Raw genomic sequence first — 18540 nt, forward strand, 5'->3', positions numbered from 1 at the left:
CACAAGAGGTGAGAGATCAGTTACATTACAAGAGTTGTGGCTAAAAGATGTCATCCTGTAAACAGGTGCAATAGCCAATAACTGGTAATAACTTCTAAGTTTCATGGTAAAATGATCTCATCAGAACTGCATAGAACTTAGTCCAGCTAAATAACCACCCAGTAGCTGCTCAGTCATTAAACTCTTTATATTGTGTTTATCTTTCTCCTATTCTGTTTTTTGTTGTTGTTGTTGTTTTTTCTTTTTTTCATGTAGCACTGGCTTTTCCAGGTTAGAATCACAGCATCTTTTAAGTTGGAAGGGAACCTTTAAAGGTCATGCAGTCCAACTCTCCGTCAGCCCAGGATTGGCTTTCTGGGCTGTAAGGGCACACTGCTGGCTCATGCCCAGCTGCCATCTGCCAGTACCCCCAGTTCCTTTTCGGCAGGGCTGTGCTCTGACCTTATATCCCCCAGATTGTAGTGATAGCGAAGGTTGCCGCAACCCAGGTGCAAGACTTCGCAGTTGGCTTTGTGGAATCTCATAAGGTTCCCCTAGGCCCACTGCTGGAGCCTGTCCTGGTCTCTCAGAATGTCATTCCATCCCTCGAGTGTTGACTGCACCACACAGCTTGGAATCCTCTGCAAACTTGCTGAGGGTGCACTCAATCCCACTGTGAATGTCACTGATGAAGATATGAAAGAGCACTGGTCCCAGTACTGACTCCTGAGATTTACAAGCAGTAAGTGAAATTCTTTGCTTAACAACTGGGAGGTTTAATCTCAGCTAGCAGTAGGCAGGACAAAGGCCTGCAAGCCTGCAGCGGAGCAACTGAGGTTTGTAACCCAGGGCTCGGCCCCGCACCTCGCGCTCAGCCTGACGTGGAGAGGAGGGGGGCGGCCGCGGCGAGGCGGGAGGTTGACGGCGAGAGGCTCTAAAATGGGGGTGAAAGGGTGAGGAGGGGGAGGAGTGGAGGAACACCGAAAGGAGAAAAACGACGGGAGCGTGAATGAGCGAAGGGAGAAAGAGGAGCGAGCGGGAGCCGAGCGGAACGTCCCGGCCATGGCACGGCGGGCCGGGGGCCGCGGGGGGCACCGCCTGCTGCTGGGGCTGTGGCTGGTGCTGTGCGGGATGCGCGGCGGCAGCGCCCAGTACCCGCAATACTCCCGCGGGGCGGGCCGGCCCCTCAGCTGGGGCCCGGCGGCGGCCTGCAGCCCTCGCTGCCTGCATGGCGGGCTGTGCCTCGGCAACGGCACCTGCCTCTGCTCCAAGGGCTACGAGGGCGAGCTCTGCCAGCACGGTAACGGCGGGGCGGGGGGCGAGGGGCAGGGCGCGCGAGAGGTGGTGCGGCGGTGCTGTGGTAGGTCACGTTTTCCACGTGAAGTTTGCCTAAATGCCCTAGGCTTCTGCATCGGCTTGTTTTTTGTCGTTTTCTCTATGGACGCGTAAACTTCCCTGAGCAAGGAGAGGTGTTTTTTGAGGCTTAACTGCCGTCCATACGTGAGGAACATGAACTGATGTTTCTAGGTGGGATTAGTGAGACGCGTACTAAGAAGCCAAAAACGTGTGCAGAAGGCAGGTTGCTTTCTGCATCCCTTGCTTACTCAGGATGCATTGTGCTCGTAAAATCTCATTTCCCAGGTGTTACTGCCCAGCAGTCGCCGGCATGTCCCACTGCTGTGCCGGCAGGTGTGGAGCTGGGTTAGGTTTTAAAGCTTGTTCCCGTGGGTGTGCACAACACGGCTGAGTTCTGATCCATGTCTTGAGAAGTTTAACTATAGAGTTCTGTGGCTAAAACTCAGTAACCAGGAAAAGCTGCTTTGCCTTCGTCTGAAATGTAATTTTTTTCAAGCTTTGAAATGGGATGTGTGGCAGGTGCAGCAAATTGCATCTAACTGACTGTGTGTGTGTGTTGTGCTTTTTTTTTTTTTAAAGTGAATATCATGGTCTTGAAAGGGGCAAAAAAGAGGGTGATGTGTCTTACATTCACTGGCTCTTGAGAATACAGATAGAAAGGGGAAGATCTGTTCCATCATTTAAACAAACAAAAATTTAAAAAAGGACATTTTGGGGAAAGAAGTCTAATCTTTAAAATAGATGGTCTTGAAACTGTTGTTTAAATTTTTGATTGCAAGGTGAACGGACCCAATTAATATACACTGATCTTTGCTTAGTGCAGGTTTTAGAATAGTTTTAGACATGGAATTGTATATCATGGATGTAACGGAGGAAAAACATTGAGCGACACTTTTTGTAGGGCTCATTCTCTCTGGTTGAGTGAGGTGCTTAGAGAAGATTTTTACTACTTAGCTGTCTTGCTCCAAGTGGGATTGCAGAGACAGGCAAGGCTGTATGTAGAAGTTCTGGTGGAGATTCCACCTATGAGCTGTCCTTGGATCTCTGGACACAGGTATTGCAGAATACTTAAGGTGCTTCTAGCATAACTTTTATTCTGGTGAGCAGCTGCAGATCAGGTTCTTCCCTATAGATAGAGTCAAGCTTGTTCTGGGAAGGCAAAGAACCATTGCAGATATTTTGGCAAAGGGTAAAACTAACATAAGGAAAAGATGTGCAGTTTGTAGACTGTGGATTTCAGCATAGTATGTTTTCATCAGAGCTGTAGCCCTATGTTGAAATGCTTTCTGAAGCCTTATGGAGAGTCTTCAGTTCTATCCTATAAATATATCTAAGTACTTGGATGTCCAGATAGTCACAGTTAGTCGATAAGCATAGCATAGAGTCCCAGCACTGCATAATACACAATACTGTCTTTTTAGGATCTCATTGCTATTCTCTTGGTTTCTTTCCTGTTTCACACCAGTGATTCCTACTTGCTATGCTTTCTTCATACTAGTGATACTGAATTTAACTGTTTGATCTTCAGGACAGAGCCACTCTTTCTGTCTGTATGCAACTCCACAGTGATATTTTGATACTGCTGCCAATTGTGGGGACAAAAACAATCACAATAAACCTGTGAAATAACACAGAAATAGAATTTTCCTTAAATTGAGAGCTCTTCTGTGATATTTCTAATCAACTAAGTATCTGATAAAAAAGCTATGTAGTGCTGAGTGCTGAATGGTTCTATCATACATGTCTGTGTCCTTTATTTGTATGCAAGTACTCATTCTACAGTTATTAATATGAAAAATCCTCTACTACTCAACTGGATTTTGCCCTCACGCTGACACCAAGCAGTGGTTTTATTCAGTGCTCATCTTTTTTTCTTCCCACTGTTTCAGACTTCTCACTTATCCAGGCAAAGGATAAGGAAGTGTGATGGTGAGAATTCATCTCGCACCTGCAATTAATTCAGATGAGACTCTGAAACACATAGGATCCTAGAATTTGAGTGTGAATAAACAAATGTTTTCTCAGAAAGCCGATCTGATTGAGGGATGATTTAGGACTAGTAAAAGGAGGGCTGTGTGCTGAGTAATTTATTTGCAGTCAGACTGGACTTCCCTTGAATTCTGCTACATTGAGCTTACGCACATTTCTTCTTATCACCTCATTTGTCCCCTGCTATTTCTTGCCTTAAATTATCAAAAACTTCTATTACAGTCAAGCTGTATTCTTTTTACTTTTTAATACGACCACATCTTCTCTCTGTTCTGTCTACAATGCAAATTTTTCTTTAGTTTTGAGTCTTTAAGAGCTTCAGAATGATGCTTTCTGTGCAGGGTTACCCTGTGCGACATGGGATGGCAGAGCAAACGTATCTTAGGAAATGTGAAGACAAACTGTGCATTTGGTGACTGAAAGAATGCACGTTTCTTATGTATTTAAGCATTAGCTTCAGTAAGTTTCACCTACGTTTGCTATCTTTCTTATAGCAACATGTTATCCAAAATGCAAAAATGGTGGAGAGTGCCTGAGACCTGGAAAATGCCGATGTCCACCTGGCTATGGGGGCAGATACTGTCATAAGGGTGAGTAAAACACAAGTGTTGGCATGGAAAGGCTCAAAGTTTGAGAACAGATTAAATGCATTTGGGACTTCTCAAATTCAGACTGTAATGCACTTTGAAATAATGACCTTAATTCCCTAGACCTCTGACTTTACTGTCAAAAAATGCGTTGCCAAAGCATGGATGTTCAGCCTTTTGGCTTGCCTGGACCACATTCAGTGAGAAGGAATTGTCTTAGGCCACATATAAAATACATAGGTTGCTCTGAACATAATGCCTCCTATTTATTTTCAGGAAAACTACAGTAGGTTCAAAGAGCACAATCACAGTATTTGATAGGGCAAATTCTCAGCTACACAGTCACCACCATTAGCTATGCATTTTTGCATTTTGAAGAACAAAAGCTTGCATGCAGTGCTTGTAAAAATCTGCACCAGTGGAGATGAGCACCTGTTGCCACTGCTGAAACACCACCCATCACCTCACTGTGCTCACATCCACTGTTTGGTCTCCATAAATCTTCAGCAAATGCTGATGAATGTCGGTAGATGCCATTTTTTTTTTCACATGACAGAACTCAGTGACACACCTTTGCTTCATACACGCTTCCATGTCAGATGCCGTTTTGTCAGACTGGCCCTCTGCTGCCATCTGACACATGGCAACAAATTTAAGGGAACACTGGAAGGTTCACCCTCTTCTGCCATATCAGCAACATGACATTTCTGGTGTCATAGGCCAGCATAATAAAACAGGAGACATTACTTTTGGAACAGCCTTTATATGTAATATAGCTAATGTATAACAGCAAAAAAACATTCCATTTTTTTTACATTTTTTTAAAATTAAAACATAAAAAGAGAGCAACAAAATCATAAAACTAGTGAGATATTTGACCTTGTTTTTGTGAAACTAATGCATCAGTCTGGCTCAGTGGCAGTGGCTGCAATTCTTAGTGAGTTCTCAAGGCGTTTGTCAGAGATTTTTGATGGAATTTTACTCTTATTGTGCTTCATCCTTGAAACAGTTGTTCACAAACCTACGTACTGCCAAAAAAATGATGACATGAATATTGTGAAGCGAGGGATATTTCCTTCTGGTAAGAGAGATCTTATAAAGGTCTCATTAAAAAAAAGTAAAATAAAAAATGATCATATTTTTGAGTCAGATATCTGATTGCATGTCAGTATACTCCATTTGAAAAATTGCAGGTAATGTAGTTATGTTGACTGAAAATAGAGTTGGAGCTATAACAAAAAATTGATGATCTTAACAACAATCTTAAACCCTATTCTCAAATTCCTTTATGAAAACAGAAAGTATGATTGCATATCTTTTGCTCTTTACAGGATTGTGTTTAGCTAACGTATCAAACTGCATAGAATTATTTGCCATAACTTGAGCTGGCACTGCAGAGCACCCTCCCCATGTTCCCCTTTCAGCCCAGACAGTGCCAATCACACAGCGGTGTTTGGCTGTTGCTGAGCAGTGAGTGTGTGCCTGGGCTGGGCCACTCGACAGGGAAGAGCCACTGCCATGGTGGCATATGGGGCACGGGGTGGCTGCAGGGTGGGCTGGGCCACATGAGTGGGACATGCCTGAACTAGAGGGTCTGTGTGCTTGATAATGGTATGCAGTGTCTGTACTGAAAGTTATTGGGAGAATTTGAGATAATTTTGACTCTTGTAAATACAGTGTTGATGTGTTATGTGATATTAAATGATTTAAATTCTGTTCAGTGATATAGCAGACTTCCTGAATAATCAGGTTTGAATAGATGGATATTAATGTGTTAGGTAGCTGAAACTGGTGTAGCATCTGTAAGATGGCAGTATTGAGGGCAAGCTGCTAAAGATACACATAGCAAGGTCTTGGTGATAGTGGAAGATATAAAGTGATAGTGATAGTGAGGAGTTATAAAGACCAATTTTTATGGTTTTGTGAAGCCTAATATATGCATGGGTTGGAAAGGGCAATCCAGGAAACGTTGCTAAGTTAGGAACTTATAAGACTATTGATGATAATTCTTGAGTTCTAGGATAAAGGGGGAAGCGAACTTGAAACAGTTTGAGGGGAAACCGGTGTAGTAAGCAAGATATTCCAGAAAGTGAAGAAGAAATCATTTTTCTTTCAGCAAAAAAAGCCTGTGACTCTTAGAAACTTACCATCAGTTCTCGGTGAAGAGGCACTTTTAAATTATGGAATCATAGAATTGTACAGATTGGAAGGGACCTCTGAAAATCATTGAGTCCAACCTCCAGATTAGTTGGGCTGTTGCTAAGGACTTGATGAGCATTCCTTCCAACCATGGTCAGAGCAGCTGGAAGCACCTTGCTGGAGTCTCTGTTTATTCTTGATATTTATCCTGTGGGCATTTGCTTTATCTCCTTCCTAATGTGAAATAGCTACAAGAGTTTACATGGAGTGCAACCTCTTGGAGACTTGAGAAGGAACTTGACTAGATTTTGCAGCTCTGAAATCCTGTTGGGCTGTCTGTAGGATTTGGTGTATTTTATGAAGAGAGTTTGACCTGAGCATACCTGGCAGGATAATATCTACATTTGCAGAACCTCAAACTATAGCTCTGGGATATTAATGAGATTGAATGGCAATGCAAATGCCACTGATAATACATTGATATAAAAATTGTTAATATAATCTTCATCAGGAGACACTACTTTGTAACACAGTACTGTGTAATGCATTGAGAAATAACCTTTTGTTTTGAGTGGACTTAGCAGTACCAACAGTGATGAGGTATACTGGAACATGGTCAAGTTCATTTTCTAGCAAAAGACTTCAAATACTCTTTTTTATTTCTTAAAAGCCAACTGAAAGTGTAGGTCGGTGGGATCTGTGTAGCAGGGAGAACTTCACCTTTTCAGAGTAATCTGAATCAGAAGGAAGATGATAGGTTCTTAAACAGAGAAAGTAGAATATGGATTTAGTTTGTGCTCGTGCTATAGGCTAGATTTGGATCTCTACCTGAGCAAATGTACTACAGTTTCTGGTGGTCTTGCTGTGAGGCAAAGGATGTGATGAAATATGATGGCTTGTAGCTTGTGCAAACTTGCTGTGAAGTGCAGTGTGTTATTAAAAACAGTAACTTATACTGTATGATAGAGGAACGTGAAACAGGCTCTGAAGAGCTTTTCTGGTTATACTGGAGTTGATTTGTTGCCCTTGCAGTTCAGCATTTGTACCAGAAATCTGTTAGCTGAATTCATGCTCATAACTTGTGGTAGAAGAAAGATTTAAACTTAAGTGTGAAGTATTGAGCAGACATTCTGACTGTTCATTGTTAAAATGAAGGATAGTTGTTTCTTTTCCATAAAGTGAAAAAGTTGTATATATTTACATTTATTCTTGTGAAAAGATGCATTTGATTGTAAAGAACAGCAATTATGCCATGTTTCAGAGGCAATATTGCAGTCCACAGTTGATATTAATCATATGTCTGGCATAAATAATGCTTAATTAAGCCTTCAGGGCTTTGATATGTAGAACAATTCTGAAATGAGGAGGCTTACTTAGTTGGCCTTTAGTAAAGCACCACTTGACTGAAGCATAGTCATAGTTTCATTTGTCAAAGTAATAATCCCCTTCTTCTTCCTCTTGTTATATGTAGGAACTGGCAGAAAATTAAATACGTGAATCCTAGACTACATATTACTGACTTATCAGCTCTGATTTGGCTAGATTGATAAGAATACATGTCAGTAGTTGCTGTGATGTAGCTGCTCAGCTGTTGGTTTACAGTTGTTTTTTTGTTTGCTTTTTTTGGGGGGGGCGGTTGTGGCACCATGATAATCATGCTTGTTAGCACCCTCAGTACTCTTATGAGGCCAACAAACTCATGCTTAATTCTAACTACGTTTTGAGTTGGCATGTGCTGACATGGTTCTGTCACCCTTGCTCATTCCTGATGATGTGCCTTGCAGTGAATAGTCAAACTTGTAGTCGTTACAGATGTGATGAAATAAGTAATTGACATACAGGTAATTACTCAGTTACCTGTGCTGCTCCTGAATGTACTGTGCATGCTGTTTCTCTGCAGTAAGCTGTGAAGGAGGCTGTCAAAATGGCGGGGAATGCATCTCTGTCAATGGGGTTGTGAAGTGCCTTTGTGCTTCTGGCTGGACAGGATCAAGGTGCCAGGAAGGTGAGTACTGCTTCATCTTTACCACAGCTGATTGAAGTGCTGACAGTCCCTAAACATTGTAAGTCCTGATGGCAGCCTAATGAGACTCAAGTAGTAAAAACAAAATTTGCTGGATAGATCACTGAAGTAGTTTCAAGTTTTTTTTTGTCTCAGGATATATCAATAAAAATGTAACAGCAGTAACAAAAACATTTTAAAAGGATTAAGAGGCTAATAACTATGGAAGTGTCACTACATTATGACAGAATCAAAGAACCTGCATTACTGGTATGTATTCAGAAAAAATACTGTCAAGTTATTCCACATTAAAGTGTGCATATGTTAACATTTAAACTTAAATACTTTGTATATGTATATTTTCTTTTTCCTTTTTTTAAATTAAAAAAAAATTTTTTTTTTGTTTCCCTGGTCCTGGAGATGCCTTTGGAGTAATACTAGTTGAGCATCTGACCTGGAATAAAATGTATTTTGCCATTTTGATTTGTATCATTCTGAATATTTCATTCTGTCAGGATTCTTTTGTATCAGTTTTATAAATCCTGTTCTCTTTCCCATTCTTTTCTTCTAGCAATTTGCCCTCAAGGTTGCCGGAATAATGGAGCTTGTGTGGCTCCTGGGATTTGTAGCTGTCCAGCTGGATGGGTCGGTGGAGCATGTCACTTAGGTAAATAACTTCTGACATTTTTCTTGTATCCCTTCTCTACTTGTTTGATTTATACAGTACAGTGTTCAAATCTTCAGTGCCTAACAAAGCTGCTAGAAGTGTCTTAGAACAGTAAATGAGAAGTTCTTCTGCATACTGGGGATCTTATGTATATGTGTCAGGAATAGATAGCTTTTTACCTTGGTCAGAAAAACATAACTTTTTCACTTCAACTGACTTCAAATTCAGATCTCATTTGTTGCCAAATTCATTACTTTGAAAACACTGTATTTCTGAAATATTTACTGTAAACTGAGGTTCCAGTCTAAAGAACCAAAGAACAGCCATTATAGAAATGCTATTACTATTGATATTGTTTAGAAACTTCAGTAAATTTTACAGATGTGGAGAACTGAAACTTACTTTTCACTTTGAAGATAAATTGGGAGAATCAGCTCTAGGTGTTTTTAAAAAAGCAAGAGAAAGTTTTCTGTACTCAAAATTCCTACTGAGCAAGTACTTGCCTTTCAGAAAACTTTGATTCACAAAAGCAGATGAAGGTTATAAAATCTGCTCAGAGCTGCATGGCCCTGTGTGCCTGTAACAGTGCTGCCCTGATGCCAAAGGTAATAGTCCTGAGGCTGAAAAAAGGAGAGCTTTTTGTTTGCTTTCTGGGATGCTGAGAGATAACTCACTTAAATGTTGCTTTTGACCTGGATATGGTAGGTGCAAGGTCTCTGGTTTAAATCCTCCTGCATATGTAATATTTGTGTGATTCAAGGAGTGCAGATTTGCTAGTATTAGCTCTTCTGCAATATGTATGTTGTCCAACAAATAATAACAAACAAATGTTCCCATTTGATTGGGAAAATGCTTATTCTTTGTATTCAACAGTGTATTGAGATAGAGGGTGATGTTAAAAGGTAAGTATGGGATGTAGAAATTGCAGAATGCCTGCTTCCACTCCCTGCACCAGCAATAACGGTAGAAGTACTCAGGTTCTGAATATCAAAATAACAACCGTGCCTGAATTAACTAAATCTTTTTCCGATTTGACTTCTCTTAGCAAAGGTGCTTACAAGAAAATTGCAGCCCTCTTGTGTGTTATCTTGACTGCTGTATGACAAGAGGGTGTGCTTATGGCTGTGCCTGCTTAGTTGACCACTGCCTTTCTGGTCCTCCACTCCTCCTAAGGAAGGATGGCAATGTGTAAGCAGTACCTAGTGCATAGAAACTGTTTGCATGTGGATCTGTGGATCCAAAAACTGCCTTGAAGAAGTTTCAGCAGAAATTTTTATTGCTCCTTGTAGAAGAAATGCTAAATCAGGGCTTGAACTAGTGATCGAGCACCTGGTGTGAAGGCAGGGCCATCCCAGGGGGGCTCTGATGCATGCACCTAAGTAACTGGTGGGGTGGAGCCAGGATCCACCCCAGACCTCATTTAAGGTTTGGCAGTGGAGGCAAAAGTATCTCTCACTGGAGATCTTTGTGTACCTGATGCCTTCCAAGGGTAAGCAGATTTTTTTTTTTCCTTCTTTTCTTTGTTTTTGTATCCATGGCTGCTTCGTTTGAGCTTGTTTTCACTTGCTGCAGCCCAGGACTTTGCTACTCTGCTGTTATTGCTGCGCTTTCCATCACATTATAGTTTTACATTCCCTCACTCTCATGGAGACATCCATCTAAAAGGCAGTCTGAACTTTAAAGAACAACAGAAATGATGGTATTTCAAATGGGGAATGGAGCACAAATAAGACTAGATGTACTGTGGCTGTATTCCAGTGAAGGCCATGATGCTATAAATTGAGAAGCATTCCTTTTGGTTCTTCCATTGTGCTTTTATTTATGCTGTCCCAACATGGTCCACCAGGGAACAATTGTGTTAGTACAGTAAGACGAAGAAAAATGATCATGTGTTGTGCAGAAGATGTATTGTGTGTCTGGTATCTCATTTCAGCTGTATGTAAACTACCTTGTCAACATGGAGGAAAATGCATAGCTCCGAACGTGTGCAGATGTCGACTGCCCTACTCTGGTCTACAGTGCACAAAGAAAAGAAAGGAATGAAACAGCTTCAGCAAAGATAAGCTGTAATTTCTTGTAACTCTTCATGCAGAGATAAAATCTGAGGGAAGAGATAGGGAGGAACTTAAGTGGTAATTAGTTGAAGTCAGGTAGCTTTTTGTCTTTAGTATTCTGAGTAAATTCATTTCTCTATGGAAAGAGAAGTATTGCTGATAGTAATAAAGCTGTTAAAAATATCCAACTGTGTGTAGTGTATGATGCACTCTACTGTATGTGTAGTATATGTTTTTCTGCTGTTCTCACTTTTCTTCGTAAGCAGAGCTATTATGTCGTGGTTGATAGAGCTGAACTTGAAGTAAAACTTACTCTTCCAATAAAATACTTCAGATCGGATGTGTGCTCTTCTATTTGATTATTTATTTTTCAGACTGGAATTGTGGTGTTTTATTAGCAATGTGCTTTTTCAAAAAGCACGTGAAACAAAACCTCCTTAATTCAGATTATAAGAAGGGGTTGTTAGTGCAAGTATAACTTACTTTAGTTAAGATGACACAGTTGAAAAAGAAGCATGAAGTTTGCTGATGTTTCAGAAAGATGCAAACTGCAAGGCATCTTATAAAAATCCTGATTATTGATTTGTGTATACTTCCTGCCCCTCACTACAATCAGATTTGATCTTCATCAGTTAAGCTTTATTTAAAAAAAAAAAAAAAAAAAAAAAAAAATACACATTAAGACAGTTCTACTGTTACCTTCTAAAAGCTTAATCCATGCTAATACCCTAAAAGAGTCCTTATCTTGACCACTCTTACAACTGTAGTATCTGATCATTTCTCTGCTTCCAATTTATTTCTTTTCCTTATCCAAGTAAGATAGGGGAAGTCTTTATCTTCCTTACAGAGATGTAGGCATTGATGATTCACGTTCAAGATTGTGTCTGCAGGAGCAACATAATGGGGATCTATTGGCCTGCAGTGAGGATGAGCCCTTCTTGCTGCACATCACCTGCATAGAGGATGCTGAGGCTTCCCTCCTGGGCATTTTGGCCTCATTTGGGTTTTGCAAAACCAAAAAGCCTTCTGAGAAGATTGCAGATCTGATTGAGACTTCAACAACCACTGTGCTGTGTTTTGTCTGTCCTATTTCTTGAAAGCTACAGCACAGGAAAGCTTTGCCAAAACACGCAAGTTGAACCAGGCCAAACATGGTATCCCTGTCCAAGGGAAAATGAAGGCTGCATTTTTCCAGGGATAACAAACTGACAAACATTGACTGGAAATAAAAGAAATGGGGCATTCATGTTTACCAAACTTGTCTAGAACAGAAACAAAGCATAGTGAAGACAGATGGAAGACATTAAATGGTATATTTATAAGGCTGCTATTTTCTTTTATGAAGTAGTTGCTGCTCTGTGTAGTTGAGAAGCCTTTCTCCACCCTTGCTTCAGAGGCTGTTGTAACTAGTTCACTTGAAACCTGCTAGATGCTTTTCTTATGGATGATTTGCTGCCGTGAACGTGGGACAGAACGAGAGGAATGTATTTTTTTGGTGCTTTTACTGTGATGCACTGAATGTTTCAGACATGCTGGTTAAAAAAAAAAAAAAAGTGGTTTTCACAGATGGAACAAGATGACTTCATCAATACTACTTGAAGAGGTTTTATGACAGTGAAATTCTGTATCTGTATCACAGCTTGCTATGATAATCAAGCAAAACTTTAGTAATTCAGAAGTGAAGCTGAATACCTTAGATGAAATGCTAGTTGCAGGGCAGTCAATGAAAGAAATAAATGGCATCAGCCCCAAGATTTCAGAGAAAGTGAGTAGAAATATGTAAATGTAAAGATATCTCAGCATTGTTCTTGGAAAGCCTGACTATCAGTAGAGAAGCCAAACGTGAGAGTAGTAATTAGAACCTAAGAGACATATTATAGGCATATACCACAAAGGCCTATGAAGCAGACCTGTAATTGGTGTGTCTGAGCAGGTGAGAACAACTGCTAATTTAAATAGTTACCTTTTTAGAAATAGTTAAAATGGATAAAGCAGTAATTTGATGAACACATCAGAAGTGATGGCATATTTTAGAAACGGCTTGGATGCAGCACCATCTACTGGCTGAAGAGTTTGCTGTGTTGTTTTTTTTTTTTCCTGTTTTTAAGAAAATCCACTTAAATCTGCACAATATTTTTAGTAAATGTCCTCGTTATTTCAAAGTCGAGCATAATCATAATGTATTATAAATGAGATCCAAATGATTGTTTCCAGAGTTGCACATAAATCTACTTAAAGAGCTGTCAGTGTTTATTCTCTTTTGTTTGTTTCTCCATTCCCTTCCACTCGCTGGAAGGCTGAACATGCTTGCCAGTTACAGCACGCTGTTTTGGGGGCTAGATGTATCTTCCAATGAAAAGGTAATTTTGCATACAGAACAAGTTATTTTTTTTATTAGAGCTAAGCATACCACCTTGTATGGATGTTTTGATTCTTATTAAAATGACTGAGAAAATTGTAAGGAAGGTGCATTGGTTGTATTTCTATTATTCTGTCATTTTAAAGGTACACATGGAAGGGTTTGTTTCTTATGTAATGTATAATTTACCATCTAAATTTTATATTCCACAATCAGTGGTTGTACCAAGAATGGAGTTACTTGGTTCACTGCAATCAAATATTTTTTTTCTAAACTGAGCTGTGATGAGAAGTTGAATAAATTAACACAACTATGCCACGTGCTGCCCTCTTAGAAGAGAAACAGCATAAATCTCTTCAGTCATTGAAAACCTCTTCTAACCTACATGATTCTGTATGTGTACCCTGGTGTTAATGCTTAACTGAGAATTTAAACATTGTATTTTCTCATTTGGGCAATAGATATTCTATTTGATAAGAAGGTAAAGCTTTTATACTCATATACTACCATTTGCATTGGTTACTCTTCAAGGGTTTGCTTTTGTTAGATGGAAATGCAAGCTCACTTTCTGTCCTCAGCTATAATAATATTAATGCCTGTAAAAAGAGTGAAAATTTCAAATGTGACCCACTTCATTTTATTTTTTTAATTTTGAAATCTTGGTTAATATGAACATAGATGTAGGAAGGTAAGTCCTTGCAAGGTCTGTAGTTTCTTCTGTGATATAAGTGACTACTTCCTTCAAAAATACTCATTAAACAGCATTTTAAAGATCATGGGCAATGTTTAATGTGCTCTTAGGAAAGGAACTTCTCCTGCCTGCTGAGCAATTTTGGTAGAGTTAGCAGACATACGTAGTTACCTTCAGTATATAAGGAAATCATGCAACAAAATTCAGTGAATGATATTCTTGTACACCGTATTGACTCAGTTTACCTTCTGCTGCTCCACATTTTCTCTGCCAACTGACATCTGATGCTGTTCATACTGATGGAAAAACTTTGTATGTACACTACAACAATGATTTACTTACATGAAAACCTTTTCCTATTAATGCAGCCTTTCCAATCTGCTGAGAATCAGCGTAAGAGATTTCAGCTTGGCACTAGTTACCCTGCAGCAGACCCTGTCATCCCCCCATTCCAAGCCCCCAAACTCTTTTTGGCCTACCTTGTGACTGTGCTATGCAAGTTTAGAACTTTTTTTTTTGTTTTCTAAACCAGTGTATATAAACTCTGCAACTTCTGCTGACTAAGTTTCTGTAAAACTGAGCAGCATTACTGCTTTGTTTCAATATGCTTTCTAGTTACATTCAGTAAATACTATTTCATGTATGACAGACTGTAATAACAGGGAAATTTTGAAGTATGTGTCCTTATGTACTAGTAATTTTCCTGCTCTGTGTGCTTAAAGGAACATAGCATAGATTGGCACCAAGCTTTTTACTAATGTAGCAAAAGTCTGGATGTGCTTTTCTTCACTCAGCTTGCATTTGGAAGACGTAAAAGAAGTTATTTCTGCCTTTAGCAACAAGGAAAGTCAGTGGGAAATACTAGAAGTTATTAATTAGAACCCTTTATTCAGCCTGAAATCCTAGAAGGGCATTTGTATTGGTTCAGTTTTGTGAACAGAAGGTTGCACAGTCATTAACCAAAATGCTGTTCCTGGCACCTCATCGTTGAGAGCACCACCTCTGTAGCTAAATGATGCATGGAGTGGGGGCTGTTACAAAATGAGCTTATGCAATATCAGCATGCCCACGTTTAGAAAATATTGTGTATTCAAGTCTTCAGCTTGAGGCATCAGTTCCAGTAGCTAGTCAGGTTTTGTTCATAGAGATCTTTGTGAGCTGTGAGAAAGGAAACAGTTCAAGTGAAGCAGGTTTTAAATAATAGAGCAGTTCCCAGCCACCTGGACGCTGGATTAAAAATAAAAGCATGGAGCCACTGAAACTTACAATGCAAGTGGAAGACTGAAAACATTTTTGAAATATGCACCAGGCACTTAGAAATTATCATTCTGAAATGGTGCTGAGCTCTGAAAATGCTAATTTACTTTGCAGAATGGATTAAGAGGGCTATGGAAAGGTGAGAAATGTAAGCTCAGAGAGCTCTTACAACCATGAGTGGCAGTTGGCATCCCATAGTGGCAGAAAATAGCAAGAGGAACAGGATTTTCTTTCTATTCAGAATTAGTGCATATAAATGGGATATGGTTCATGAGATTAAAAATAATGAGGTTTATTTTTTTTGTAAGAAAAACAACTCACAGCCCTAGATGGTAAATTCACATGCTTAGCTTAAAGGGAGTTTTATTACCAGAACTCATTTGCTGAAGGAGAGGCAGAAGGAAGAAGGAAGCATAGAGTAAACTGGAATTTCATTTGTTCCAAAACTGTCTTGCTGCTGGTTGGTGATAACAATTGGTTGGAGCAATAGGTAATAGAAAAAGCACCCATATGGATTGCTTGCAAATACTTTCTGAGAAGATGTAAACAGATGTCATGATGTGCAGCAAACTCCCACTGTTACCAGCTCTTATTTTAAGGTTCAGCACAAGATCTCTCTGGGTCAAACACTGTCACATTTCTCTAAGAAACATTATTTTCTCACCTTTCCAAATGCTGTTTCAAAATAGGAGCATAAAAGAGTCTTACAGACACAGCAGTCATTCTGTAATCACATGCACACATGTGAGTATAAATAATGAAGAAGAGTCAGAGTCTGGCTGCTGGATACAAAGGCCTGCCACAGATAAACTGGAAGTAGTCTGCTGCTGGTTGACTGTTAATGAGCCATATGGCCCTGCCTGCACTACTACTGAAGTCTTGTTTTAGGCTGCCCCTCCTTCCTCACTACTACACAAAAGAAAACAAAGTTAAAAACAAACAAACAAACAAACAAAAAACCTATGCTTTTCCTTCTATATGCTTCCAAATAATACATATATGAACAATGTTTAAAAACAGAATGTGCAATTCCCAAATGATTGTGTGCCATCTACTTTCATAGAGGTGCTCAGCAGATATTGCAATCTTGCTCACACGCAGTATAGTTGACTACATTAACAGACTGCGGAATTCTGGGTTTGCATGATGCATGAAATCTCTCCATCTGGTGAAGATTCAGAGGCTCTGAGGTAGCTGAGAATTGTAGAAACGTGCATGTTACAATGACTACAAGTTTGTTGTACTGAAGCTTTTCAAAAATTCACAACTAACATGATTTTTTTTTTAAATACTCTGAATATTTTCCTCATTTAAATTAGATCTGGGAATGCCTTCAAATTTCTTGCTATTTTCAAGTGTCACAGACCCATGCAGCGTTTAATTGATATACTTCCTTTCTTCAATTACGATGTCTTTGTACCTTGGAAGGAAAAATAAGTAAATATAATAGATGGACTTCTTTAAGAAACAATTTTAATGAATTTCTGCTTTCCTGACATGGAGAAATACAACATGAAGTTCTGGTTGTGCATAAAGCTTGCTCATTTATTTGACAAAGAAAATATGCCCATTTTGTCAGTGAGAGGTATAGCACTGCCCGACTGATCAGCAAGGTATTTTATGGAGTAAGAAAAAAATGCTGATGCTTTGAAGGATGTATTTATGCAAATACTTAAGACTAAATTATTTCATTTGTTATGATGTGTTTTGGAAATCCATGCCACAAACATTACAGTTTTATCTTTACAGTGATCATGATGTATAGCTTTATATTTTCAAGGAACATAGGAGCAGTCATTTACTGTTCTGATTTCTTACACATATTTACTCCTTTGGCAAATTATCTGACATCTAACCAGAGATGTTAATGGCATTGTATATTGTACATGATAAAGAAATTTAAAAAAAAAGAAAAAAAAAGATATGAGCTGGGAGAAATCAATGCTTGGATGAAAGTAAAAATCTGTTGCTGTTTTCCCTGTACTTAAACTGCTTCCCACTAAAAAATACCTGCATTGCTAGAAGTCACAGTATAGATTTTACATTAAAAGACTCTGGCAAAGTACTAAAAAGAAAAAAAATAGGAAATATAGATTACATTGTTTTGGTTGTTGCAGGAGACCGAAGAGCTGAATAGTTTCTAAAAGAAAACAGTGCAAGCATGAGCAGTGCCATGTAATTAAAGATGAATGCAGAGGAATGGTACCAGCAAGCAGTGCAAAAATTAGGTATGTTCCAGCTCTTTGAAGTTAATTCTGCATCATAAAAGTATTAAAATCTGCTGGAATTAAAAGGAAAATCATAGATGATGCAGACAGATGTGGAATGCTTTCTACTTCAGAAGTCCCAAAACAGTTGTAATAACACTTAATTGAATAACTTTCAGAAAAAATAGTCAGTGCCCAAACAAAGGAATCTGACAAAGCAGAGAAATGGTCGTTGTTCACTACCATGCAAAAAATGTCTATGCCCGAAGTTACACTTGGCAACAATAAATGTTTGCATGAAAGGAGGACACACTGAGTGACTGTGTAGGCAGTAGGTAGATAAAAAAATATTAGGGCTTGACCTGACACCGTCTGAGAAAATCAACAGTGGGATACTCCTTCCCAAAATGGCTATGCTTTAGACAAGAGTTATGGTTGAAGTCATTTCCAAAATGGCTCCACTAGGAAAAGAAACAACTTAATTAAAAACAAAGGAAATTTACCTCAGGTGTTGGGAAAAATTGTCAAAAGTACTGGAATGACTAAAATAATAGAATAAGTCAGGATTTTTAGGACTTTTCCCTCACTGGAGACTGAAATGAAGAAGTAAGACAAAACACTCCTGGTGTATTTGGTGTTGCTTTTCTGGACAGGTGGACTAAATAATGGCTTCCAAATTGCCACATCTATAATGGCATCTTGACACTGCAGTTACCTGAACTTTCTTCCCACAGAGGACTCCAGTATAACCAGGACGGCAGGAGCACACATTAGGTGACACACACTTGCCTCCAAACAGGCACTTCTGATTGCACACAGCTAGATCAAGAGACAGGGATATGTGGCTTTAGTTATCTAACAATTCAGTGAAGGAAGCTTGTGGTCCTGTGGAACTAACAATACTCTTGCCAAGCCCATCTCCATATACAAAGATGCAGACATAAAACGGGAACGTGCTGACTATATATAATAATAAAGGAATAAATGAGATAGAGAGAGGGACAAGAGTAAGGTGTGTTTAAAAGTAGTACATAGCAATGGTCTCTCAGGGCTACTGCAGCAGCATATCATCTATCCATTTGCATGCGTGGTCCGTGACTATCTTTTTATTCTAGAGAGTTTCAGAATGAGTACAGAAATCTGTACTCTGTCCTGCCTTTAACGCAGATTTCTGTTAAAATAAACCAAAGGACAGGATTTGCAGGTATTGTGCATTTCTGAAGCATTCTAAACTGTGCAGAAATAAAAAGTTT

The 18540-nt window shown here is 39.3% G+C and overlaps 2 protein-coding genes across 2 annotated transcripts in view; one reads left to right on the forward strand and one right to left on the reverse strand.

The window, feature by feature from the left end:
• Positions 1-956: 956 nt before the first annotated feature.
• LOC125696506 (von Willebrand factor D and EGF domain-containing protein-like) lies at positions 957-13632 on the forward strand. The gene is made up of 5 exons (XM_048952273.1): positions 957-1279; positions 3819-3914; positions 7951-8055; positions 8624-8719; positions 10653-13632. The coding sequence occupies exons 1-5, from the start codon at positions 1042-1044 to the stop codon at positions 10760-10762; spliced, it is 645 nt and encodes a 214-aa protein (XP_048808230.1). The 5' UTR covers positions 957-1041; the 3' UTR covers positions 10763-13632.
• Positions 13633-17124: 3492 nt separating this feature from the next.
• VWDE (von Willebrand factor D and EGF domains) overlaps positions 17125-18540 on the reverse strand; it is a 37850-nt gene continuing 36434 nt past the window's right edge. The window contains exons 28-29 of the mRNA XM_048951449.1: positions 18003-18106; positions 17125-17145 (exon numbers count right to left, since the gene is read on the reverse strand). Of these exons, the coding sequence (XP_048807406.1) occupies positions 17125-17145; positions 18003-18106 (125 nt within the window). The remainder of the gene's footprint in view (positions 17146-18002; positions 18107-18540) is intronic.

The sequence above is a fragment of the Lagopus muta genome, chromosome 7, assembly GCF_023343835.1.
Source record: "Lagopus muta isolate bLagMut1 chromosome 7, bLagMut1 primary, whole genome shotgun sequence".
Taxonomy (NCBI): Eukaryota; Metazoa; Chordata; class Aves; order Galliformes; family Phasianidae; genus Lagopus; species Lagopus muta.